This window comes from Gossypium hirsutum, chromosome A04 (genome assembly GCF_007990345.1).
Source record: "Gossypium hirsutum isolate 1008001.06 chromosome A04, Gossypium_hirsutum_v2.1, whole genome shotgun sequence".
Classification (NCBI taxonomy): Eukaryota; Viridiplantae; Streptophyta; class Magnoliopsida; order Malvales; family Malvaceae; genus Gossypium; species Gossypium hirsutum.
This window is the reverse complement of record NC_053427.1, coordinates 44,314,567-44,325,775: the sequence shown is the minus strand read 5'-3', so window position 1 is coordinate 44,325,775 and position 11,209 is coordinate 44,314,567. Positions and strand designations below refer to the sequence as shown.

At 33.4% G+C, this 11,209-nt stretch overlaps 1 protein-coding gene across 1 annotated transcript; it reads left to right on the top strand.

Moving 5' to 3' along the window:
- Window positions 1-5,368: 5,368 nt before the first annotated feature.
- LOC107948442 (WD repeat-containing protein LWD1-like) lies at window positions 5,369-8,076 on the top strand. Its single transcript, NM_001327545.1, has 2 exons — window positions 5,369-5,441; window positions 7,007-8,076. Exon 2 carries the CDS (start codon window positions 7,017-7,019, stop codon window positions 8,028-8,030), a length of 1,014 nt encoding a protein of 337 aa, NP_001314474.1. The 5' UTR covers window positions 5,369-5,441; window positions 7,007-7,016; the 3' UTR covers window positions 8,031-8,076.
- Window positions 8,077-11,209: the final 3,133 nt, after the last annotated feature.

The following is an 11,209-nucleotide window of genomic DNA, read 5'->3' as shown; positions in this document are numbered from 1 at the left end:
AAAAAGCTGCAATAAGCATTAGGTACGAAGTTAAATTTTAGCACTGCCTTCCATCCACAGACTGATGGACAATCAAAAAGAATAATTCAGATTCTTGAAGACATGCTCAGATGTTGCGTGTTGGAGTTCCAAGGAAGTTGGGAAAGGTACTTACCGTTGGTGGAATTTACTTACAATAACAGTTATCAGAAGAGTTTGAAAATGGCACATTATGAAGCGTTGTATGGTCGCAAGTGCCGGACACCGCTGTATTGGACCGAACTCAAAGAAAACCAAATTTACGGAGTTGATTTAATCAAAGAAACTGAAGAAAAAGTGAAAGTGATTCGAGGCTGTTTGAAAGCTGCTTCGGATAGGCAAAAATTTTACATAGATTTGAAGCGAAAAGAGATCTCAAGTTGGTGATAAAGTGTTTTTAAAAGTGTCTCCATGGAAGAAAGTTTTTAAATTCGGTCGGAAAGGCAAGTTGAGTCCACGTTTCATCGGACCGTATGAGGTAATTGAAAGAATTGGTCCGGTAGCGTATCAGTTAGCATTACCGCTAGAATTAGAGAAGATCCATGATGTATTCCATGTATCTATGTTAGATCAGTATCGTTCGGATCCTTCACATGTGATTTCACCGACAGAAATCGAGTTACAACCGGATATGAGTTACAATGAAGGACCGATTAAAATTTTAGCTCGAGAGGTCAAGCAACTGAGAAATAAAAGTATTGCTCTCGTGAAGGTATTGTGGCAAAAATATGGGGTAGAAGAGGCTACATGGGAGCCCGAGGAAACTATGAGGAATCAATACCCACACTTGTTTACCAGTAAGATTTTCAGGGACGAAAATCCTTAAAGGGGGGGAGAGTTGTGATAACCCGAATTAAGGCCTAATCGGAATAGTGGTTTTGGGAGCACAAAATCCGAGATAGAAATAATTATTTTATGATTATTTTGAGGTCTATGATATGATTGCATGATTGTATGAAAATTTTGTGAAGAAATTTTATGCATAAAATGCTTAATTTGAAGTTAGGGACTAAATTGAATAAGTTGCAAAACTTGTATTCTAGAAGTTTCTACTATGAAATTGCTTTGAAATATTAATTAGGAGGTATTAAATAGCAATTTGACCAATTTCTAAGTTTATGGACAAAAATTGGACATGGATGGAATTTTTGAAAGTTTAGTAAGGAAGGGCATTTTGGTCATTTGGATATTAAATGAAATAAAATGGGAAAAATAACACAAAAATGATCATCTTTTCCATAAGTTGCTGTTGAATTTTGTTCTCCACCATAGCTAGGGTTTCAACACTTTTAAGCCTTGATTGTAAGTGATTTCTATGCCCGTTTTTAATGTTCTTTATATTTTTGAAATCCTCGTAGCTCGGTTTACCTATTTCTACCAATATTTTGAGCTAGGGTTTATATTTAAAATTTTACCCATGGATGATATGTATGAATTTTGATGTTTTATGGTAGAATATGAAGTTTGAGATTGTGTTAAACAACTTTTGCTAAGTGATTTTTCGTAAAAACGAGTAAAATGACATGATCGGTAAAAATACCTAATATTCTTAAGTAAATGTTAGAGTGTGAATTTGATGTTGCTATAGAAGGGAAAAATGATCAGCATGTGATAAAACATAAGAAAATAGGACGAGGTTTCATTTACGAGCCTTGGGGAAAAAGTGTAAATATGTAAAAGTTTAGGGGCAAAATGGTAATTTTTCCAAAGTTCGTACTAGGGGCTGTTTTGATGAATGTGTGTATTAAATAAATTAATTTGGTATTATAGATCAAGAGAAAAGAGATTCGAGTCGAGATCGGGAGAAAAATAAAGTTTACGAGTAATAGGCTCTACTATTCTCATTTTGAATCAAGGTAAGTTCATATGTAAATATTGTAATATAACTGTTATTGTAAATCATTTAATGCTATTTATACGATATTATGATTGTTATCATGCAATTCTATGCTTTGTGGTCATTATTGGACAACATGCAAAAATTTTATGAATTATGTGAAAAATGTGAAAGACTACCGAAGTATCGTCATTGGTATTTCAAGGAGAATGGTAAAGGAGTATGAACGAGGAAAGTCCCGTTGAACCTTAGGAATAGATTAGGATATTTGGGCATCCGAACTCGTTAAGTTGAGTCCGAGTTCGTGAGATGTAACTAGGCATCCGAGCTCGTTGAGTTGAGTCCGAGTTCACTTATGGATGCGAACGCCCGAGCTCGTTGAATTGAGTCCGAGTTCGCTTATGGGCGGGTTACATGGTAGCTTGGCTACATATATGGCACTTATGTGCAAACTTTCCATGTATCTGAGTTATATTCCGATGTGTTCAACGGGTAAAATTCTAGTGAAATGGAAGAATACTCAAGATGCAAGTGACGTATTGGTAAGTGTTGTGGAATGGGCACTTTGGATAGGTATGTACTTAACCCTCGGGTTGAGACTTGATACGACAACAATAATATGGTAAGATGATGAATGATGAATAGAAATGTGATACATGTTTTGGTGATATTATGCTAATGTTGGTTGGTATAATTGCTTTGTTAAGTTATTTGTTATTTGCATGTGGACTTACTAAAGCATCTATGCTTACTCCCTCATTTTCATTCTTTGTAGTTTTGACAAGTCAATTTGGAGATCGGGACGGTTGGTGGCACGCTCACACTATCACTGGACAATCGCGGTATAATGACTTGAAATTTTTGGAAATATGGCATGTATAGTATTCCAATCATTTTGTGTGTATAATCTTACGATATGGCCCATGGATGGAATGGAAATGTTTGAGAATGATTAGCTATTGGAATGGCTAATCAAGTTTTATATGATAACATGTATGCTTTATGTCTTAACTAAACCATGAAAATCCTTGGAAAGGTAAAATTGGCCACAAAACAGAATCAGACAGCAGCAGTAACATGATTTTGAAAAATAACTAAAAATAGTAGAAATGGAATTAAATGATGAATAAGTTATGAAATTTGATGAGTCTATTTTCATATGGAAGAAATGAAACAGGTAAATGAGTTATATTTTATGTGATATTTAAGTTTTTGTGAAACAGGGTCAGAGCAATCTCTGAATCCCCTATTCTAACTTAAAAAATTCACCATAAATTTTACAAAAACAATTAGGAGTTTTACCTTACATTTATGAAATACTTATTGAGTCTAGTTTTATGAAAAACAAACAGAATAGTCATTGAAACTCTATAAAGGGAGATATCTTATTCGTAATACACATGGGTCAGAGTAGCTGGACCCTGAAACAGGGGAAACTTTAACTAATAAACTATACTAATTTGCCTAACCAAAAATTACAGAAAAAAAATTATAAGTAGATATATGAGTCTAGTTTTAGGGAAAATTTACGGAATTGGATTTCGAGTTTCGTAACTCAAGATATGGATTTTTTAGCGACTGTGACGTAGTTAGCCAACTTGTCTGGAAATTCTAAAATAAATTGTTTGAGCTGTTTAATTAATGAATTAAGTCCGTTAACACCTCGTGCTCGACTCCGGCGACGGTCTCGGGTATGGGGGTGTGACATAAAGTCCTCGAGTTTTTTGAGCCTATTAATCAACGCCCAGGGTCAACATGCCACACCATCGGTTACAAAATCTATTATTTATATAATAATATTTTTATAACAAGAAAAATGATTGTATGAAACTGTGATTCCATGTCATCCCTATCCCTTTCCAATAGGAGAATGACAAATTAAAATTTTCCTTCTGAAAAAAATTCATATCCAATTGAAAATGCTAAAAGTTAGGAGGAAAAATCTGATTCTCCTATTGGAAAGGGATAGTGATGACGTGGAATTACAATTTCATACAATCCATTCTCTTTATAACAACTATCAAAATCTATAACTATTACTAAAATTCCTATCGGAAACCCAATTTTGTAACCAAATACTAAAATTCCTATTGGAAACACAACTTTGTAACCAAATACTTTGTAAAAATTCTTAAAAAAATTATTAATTAAAAATTTAAAAAATTATAATGCCAAAAAAAATAATTTTAGAATTTTAATGATTTTTATAATTTTTTTATCACGTTTTATCAAATCTATTTATATAGCAACATTTTATTAGATACTAAAATCTATAATATATACTAATATATCTATTTATATAACAATATCTCTATTGATCCTTACACATAAAATAACTTATAACAAATTGATATAATAACACTTCTTACTAATTGTTGAGTGTTTTCGTGAGTCTTCTCTTCATGGAGACCAATATCTCTATTTATAAGGCACAATCCTTAGATATAACATATTAGGTAAACCTTCATGCATGCCAACACGTATCCTTGAGTATGAGTTCGCTTGCATGATGACACGAACCTATCAAGTGTGAACTCATACATGCGAACTGCATGGTTTGACTAACTATATATTTACTAAGGTAAAAAGGGTCAGGTCAACCTTCAGAGGCGAAGTCAGAAAATTTTTTTAGGGGGTGAAAATTAAATTGTATTTTTTACTATAATAAAACTGTAATTTTTAAAAGATTAAATAAAAAATTTATCATTTTTAGAAGGGCCAAAATACAATTTTACTTTTACTAATTTAAAATTTAAAAATTTTTAAAAAACTATAATAAAAAAATAGATTCTATTTCATAGAAACCGAGACTCCTTCTAACCCCTTAGATTCTTCCTGTCCACCTTAATGGGAAATGACCAAGATCATAACACTTTTTTTTTGTGGAACGTACGGAAGAAGCTCCCTTTCCCAATTAAATAGGAGATGGAGTCCCAACAAGTGGGAACGGAAGAGTACAGCCCAGTCCATCAATAAAATATGTGCCGCTTAACCTAACCACTCGTTGAACCTAGCTAACTCATATAGTTGGAAACCATAGTGTCAATTCATCTCATTTACCTACCTAGTTTGATTTTCATAATTAAACCACCCAAGTGCGAGAATAATTAGGAATTTAAGCCAACCCATCAATGCTAAGTAGTCTCTTCATCCATATATACATAAAATAAACATGAAAAGGAAATTGGATCCCTTGGAATGGCGGATATAATAAATGCATCACGTGCAACCCTCTTAGTCATGACTGAAAACCAAAAACCCACCACTTTCCAACGGGTTGGCTCGTGGAAGATTGACTATTAGCTTTACCTTCCTTTCTTTCATTTGAATTTCGCTCCCATTTCTTCTAAGCTATAGCCATGGCAGCTGCTGCCCTCTCTCCCTTTAAACTATTAACCCACTGCTAAACACCCTCTCTCCAAGTTTCTAACTTTTAACCCACATTTTCTTTCCTTGTTCTATTATATATATTTATCTTCATCATCAGACATATATACGTGTGTTGCGTGAATGCTCATTACATATTTTCACACCATAGGAGAGGAAGATATTATATCAAGCTAGAACATCTCCCTTTTACATCAACGTAAGTCTATATTTCTCTCTTAATAAGGAAAGAATATAAGCAAAGATTTCTTTTCTTTTTTCTATATCTTTTAATACTCATCCTATTTAATCTAATTTGCTTAATTGTATCCTTTTAGCATATCTTTATGCTGAAAGCTGGATAGGTGTGCAAACATTTGTGAAGAACAAGTAGAACATCAGTTTTATAAAATTTCTGAAAACCTTAAACTTTTTAAGAAAGCACTTTTGTAGTATTATATTATTTTCTTGAAGTTCTTTTACTACTAGAAAATACCCAACCTATTATTACAGTCAAAAGAAAAGCGGGATAGGTGTGCAAACATTTGTGAAGAACAAGTAGAACATCAGTTTTATAAAATTTCTGAAAACCTTAAACTTTTTAAGAAAGCACTTTTATAATATTATATTATTTTCTTGAAGTTCTTTTACTACTAGAAAATCCCCAACTACTATTACAGTCAAAAGAATCCACAGAACTTTTACTGTATATAGAAGATATATGTGTATATATTGGGGAAAAATATGTGATATATACAGGGATGGATTCAGAGGCTCAGGAGGGGTCTTGACTCCTATTCCTTCAGATACTGTTTAAATAAATTAGTTATTATTTGTTAAAATATTGGTAAAATTACTGTTCGATTTGAAAAAAACACTTTTATCACAAAATATCTTATATATAACATATTCTCATTCGTAAATCTGATTGAGTTTTAGCTATGCTTTTAGTTTGTGCAATTTCACTTACTGAAATAATTATTATATATAGTTTTCTAGTTAGTCTTAGCGTGCTTAACTCAAACGGATTCTAAAAAAAAGATTATTTTGAAATCATTAATTTATATAACTCAATTTTTTTTTTCTCTATGATCAACATTAAGGTATATATATATATAAAAGAGAAAGAAGATACTACCAACTTTTTATTATTTTATTATTGGCACAATGTTCTATTTAACCTTCCAACTTTGTAAAAAATATTATTTGTGCTATTAGTTTAAATTTTTATTTCTTTTAACTTTTAAGTTAACATTTTTTTATCAAAACACTTTAAAATGAATAAATAAGTTATTATTTGTTAATTTTACAGTTATCGCGTGCACATGTAATGTAAGGAATTATAAATTTTTAAAGATTCTAAAAATTATAAATTATTAATATAATTTTATTAAACAAATTTTTATATTTATGCTTTCTAATAATTTTTTATATATTTTGTAAAATTTTCAAAATTTTTATATTTTTTGAAATTAAAAAATTTAATTAATTATTAAAGTGGCGTATACATGAATACTACGTAATTAAGGTTAATAGATATTATTTTTTTATAAATATTAGAATGATTTGACATACAACGTAAACTTTTATAAAAAATGTAGAATTAAAGAAAACTAAAATAATTTTTTTTTGCAAAATTGAATGGTAAAATAATTCATTATTCCTTGTTTTATTTATAAGTAATATTTGTTTAAGTATTCGACGGAGACTTTTTATTTATTTATAAGTGGGACGCATACAGATTTAAAAAATAACTTTTTATAATAAATTATTTTGATTATACAGTAAGTAAAGCATGCAAATTCCCACAGAGAGGAAAACAGGCGTCTACACATACATAGGTCAATGGCCAATTTACTCCGTGGCATGGTCCGTCCGCAACGACAAAAGATCTCGCCTTGCCATTGGCAGTTTCCTCGAAGACTACAGCAACAAGGTGGAACTGGTTCAGTTCAATCTCTATACATCCGATTTCACGACTGACAATCGGTTAGTTTTCGATCACCCTTACGCTCCCACCAACCTAATGTTCTTTCCGTCCGAGGATACCTCTAATCCCGATATGATTGCCACGTCCGGCGACTACCTTCGTCTTTGGGAAATCCACGACGATCACATTGAGCTTAAGTCCTTGCTTAATGGCAACAAGAGCAGCGAATTCAGTTCCGCCATAACTTCTTTCGATTGGGCTGATTTCGACACTCGCCGTGTGGCCACCTCCAGTGTCGACACTACTTGTACCATTTGGGACATTGAGAGGGAGGCTGTAGACACTCAATTAGTTGCGCACGACAAGGAAGTGTTCGACATTTCGTGGGGCGGGTTCAATGTGTTTGCATCCGTGTCTGGAGACGGGTCTGTAAGAGTTTTCGACTTGCGAGACAAAGAACGATCGACAATAATTTACGAAAACCCGATCCCCGAAACTCCATTGCTGAGGGTAGAATGGAACAAGGCAGACCCTAGGTTCATGGCTACAGTAGGGATGGATAGCAATAAAATTGTGATAGTTGACATCCGATTTCCGACAACACCATTGATGGAATTATGCAGGCATAAAGGGAGTGTTAACGCTATTTCATGGGCACCATTGATGGGAAAACAGCTTTGTTCGGCTGGAGATGATTCGAGGGCTCTAATATGGGAGGTGGTGGGCTCCAATTATCGAGCAGAAAATGGAGTTGCAGTGATGGAACCAGAGATGTGGTATGGATCAGCGGCTGAGATCAATCATGCTCGATGGTCTCCAATTGAGTTGGATTGGATTGCTATAGTTTTTCTCAACAAATTGCAGCTGTTGAAAGTTTAAGAAAATTTTTGACTTCTAATAACAATAGTTTCAAGTTAGCCAGCCATGTTAATTAAAAGTCCTATATATGTTTCATTACTAAAAATAATTTCTTATATATGAGATTGGAAAATGATACACCTTAGGTGAATGGTTGGTAGAAGAATATGATTATATAAAAAAATTAGATTATATTTGTTAGGATTTCGACCCGATTAAGCAACGAACAAGAAAAATAGTGGAATAAATTGAGAAATTGAACACACAAATTTAACGTGGAAAAACCCCTCCAAAGAGGATAAAAAACTACGGGCAAAGATAATTTTACTATAATGGAAAAAGAACGAAGAGTACAAGATGGAGATAAAGACTAACCCCGAAAACCCGAAAATAAAGAATCCTCAAAACGTAAACACAAAATTCTCTAAATGTGTTATGAGTTCTAATCTCTAATGGATGTGTTTTTTAATGTTGTAAAAGAGCCTATTTATAGGCTAAATTCATAAGTCAAATAATAGTAAAATAATCTAAACTTATCAGTGTTTGATTGAAACAAGTAAATAGAGTTTAACTGAAATATTATTTCTCAAATTTGACTGAAAATATGAGTCATATTTAACTAATCTCTACCTTGACTCATATTTCCACAACGCTATCTTTGCCAAAGCCTACCACGAGCCTATATTGAACTATGCAGGGAATTAACTGAGTCGAATTTGTGCTTAGAAATTGGAAGACTTCTAGCCTTCGACTTGTATACTGCCAAATCAAAACTAACCCGGGTCTGATTTTTACGAACACAGTGCCCTAACTTTTCAAAACTTGCATCCAAAAGAGAACCTCTCTTCAACGAAATAGTCATACCTTTTTTCCTCCTATGACCAAGTTGCCTCCGCTCCAAACAAGTTGAGTTCAACTCCGTAACGGACGAGGGACGTCCAATTTCACCGGTCACTGTATAACCTTCCAGAATATAAAGGCTTCCGGTTCTTTTACCTTTTAACAAAACGAGAGCTCCATGAGATACTTTAATGCCGCTCGACTCGATGTTGATTTTGCATCCTTTCAAGTCTAAATACTTAAATAGATGAGATTCTTTCGTAAATCAGGTACATACCTGACATCTGAGAGTGTCCTAATCGTCCCATCGTGCATCTTAATTTTAACAGTACCAATACCAACTACCTTACTAGATGAATCGTTTCCCATGCACACAACTCCACCTTCAATCGAACTATATGTGGAGAACTATTCTTTATTGGGACCCATGTGGAAAGAACATCCTAAATCTAGGATCCACTCGGACGTGAGCTTGGTGTTATCGCTTGTTGACACTAACAAGAAATCATCACCATTGTCATCGGCCAAATTAGCACCAGCTACATCTTCCTCGTTACTCTTAGCAGCTTTTTTATTTCGCAGTTTATAACAATCTGCTTTGATGTGACCTAACTTTTTACAATAGCGACACCTTTTATCTCGTTTCTTTGATGCTACCAAAACGCAAGCTTGCCTATCTGTCTTGCTATCCAAATGAAGCTCATTACCGAGTTTGTCTTTACTCAACAAATGACCCTTCACATCTTCGAATGAGAGTTTGTCTCTGCCATAAATCAGGGTCTCTCTAAAAGACTTGTATGAAGGGGGTAAAGAGCACAATAATATCTTCATCGTCAATATGAACCTTAACATTATTTAAATCATTTAAAAGAGTAATAAATTGACTGATTTGATCTCTAAGAAGCTCACCTTTGTTCATGCGAAACGTAAATAGACGTTGTTTCAACACTAAATGATTAGCCAGAGACTTAGTCGCATAAAGAGTTTCTAACCTTTTCCACAAGGCGGATGAGGTCTTCTCCATCAATACCTCTTGCAATACCGTATTCGTGAGGCACAACTGGATTGCAGACAAAGCCTTTTCATCAAGTTCTTCCCATTCTGTTTTATTTAGATTCTCAGGCTTTTTCCCGATAACAACCTTTTTCAAGCCTGATTGAACTAGAATTGCCATCATCTGCACTTGCCACAGATTGAAATTTGTCTCACCATTGAACTTCTCAATTTCAAACCTTGTTGTTGCCATCTCTGAACGGGCTGATCTATGAAAATTGAACTAGCTCTGATACCACTTGTTAGGATTTCGACCTGATTAAGGAACGAACAAGAAAAATAACGGAATAAATTGAGAAATTGAACACACAAATTTAACATAGAAAAACCCCTCCAAAGAGGATAAAAAACCACGGGAAAAGATAATTTTACTATAATGGCAAAAGAACGAAGAGTACAAAAGATGAAGATAAAGACTAAACCCAGAAAACCCGAAAATAAAGAATCCTCAAAACGTAAACACAAAATTCTCTAAATGTGTTATGAGTTCTAATCTCTAATGGGCGTGTTTTCTAATGTTGTAAAAGAGCCTATTTATAGGCTAAATTCATAAGTCAAATAATATAAAATAATCTAAACTAATCAGTGTTTGATTGAAACAAGTAAATAGAGTTTAACTGAAATTTTATTTCTCAAATTTGACTGAAAATCGGAGTCATATTTAACAATATTAGAATAAATGAAGATGCTATTTACGATTTGATTTCTCTATCGGAAGGAAAAAGAAAAGGCAATAAAACAATGCAAAATACTAGGTGAACTCTAGATATCCCTACTAAAGAAATAGCTAAAAAATATTTTCAATTAGGCTAACTTTAGAATCATATGGTTCACCCGCTAAAATCATCAATTTGATTAAAAATTATTAAAAATTCATGAAAAAAATAGTAACTAAGGTCTATTTATAGGTTGAAATTCATAGCATATATGACTAAAATATTTGTAGGTTAATCAAAATTTAAGTAGGATACTAGAAGTAGGGTTAACTGGGAGAAGAAAGCTAAAAAACTTGATGTGTACGTCGCCATGTCGAGATGTGGCATTGCATCATCGGGATAATGGCTCTCTTCTATTCGTGATGTTGACTATTCGTCGGGATGAAGAACACTTTCTCATCACGATGTTACACACTATTTGGTCCGAAAATGTGAGGCATAACTCCACAAATCTCCACATTGACTTGTATATGACTTAACTTCTATGCCAAGCCCTATTATGGGCCTAATTTGATCTTTTTCGGATACTCACCAAGTCCAAAAATGCTTAAAATTTGAAATTGGAAGACTCTTTGTCAACATGTTGGTCGT

Bases quoted from the DNA above. Each gene is read 5' to 3' on its own strand.
- LOC107948442 (NM_001327545.1), top strand. From the start codon at position 7,017: ATGCAAATTCCCACAGAGAGGAAAACAGGCGTCTACACATACATAGGT.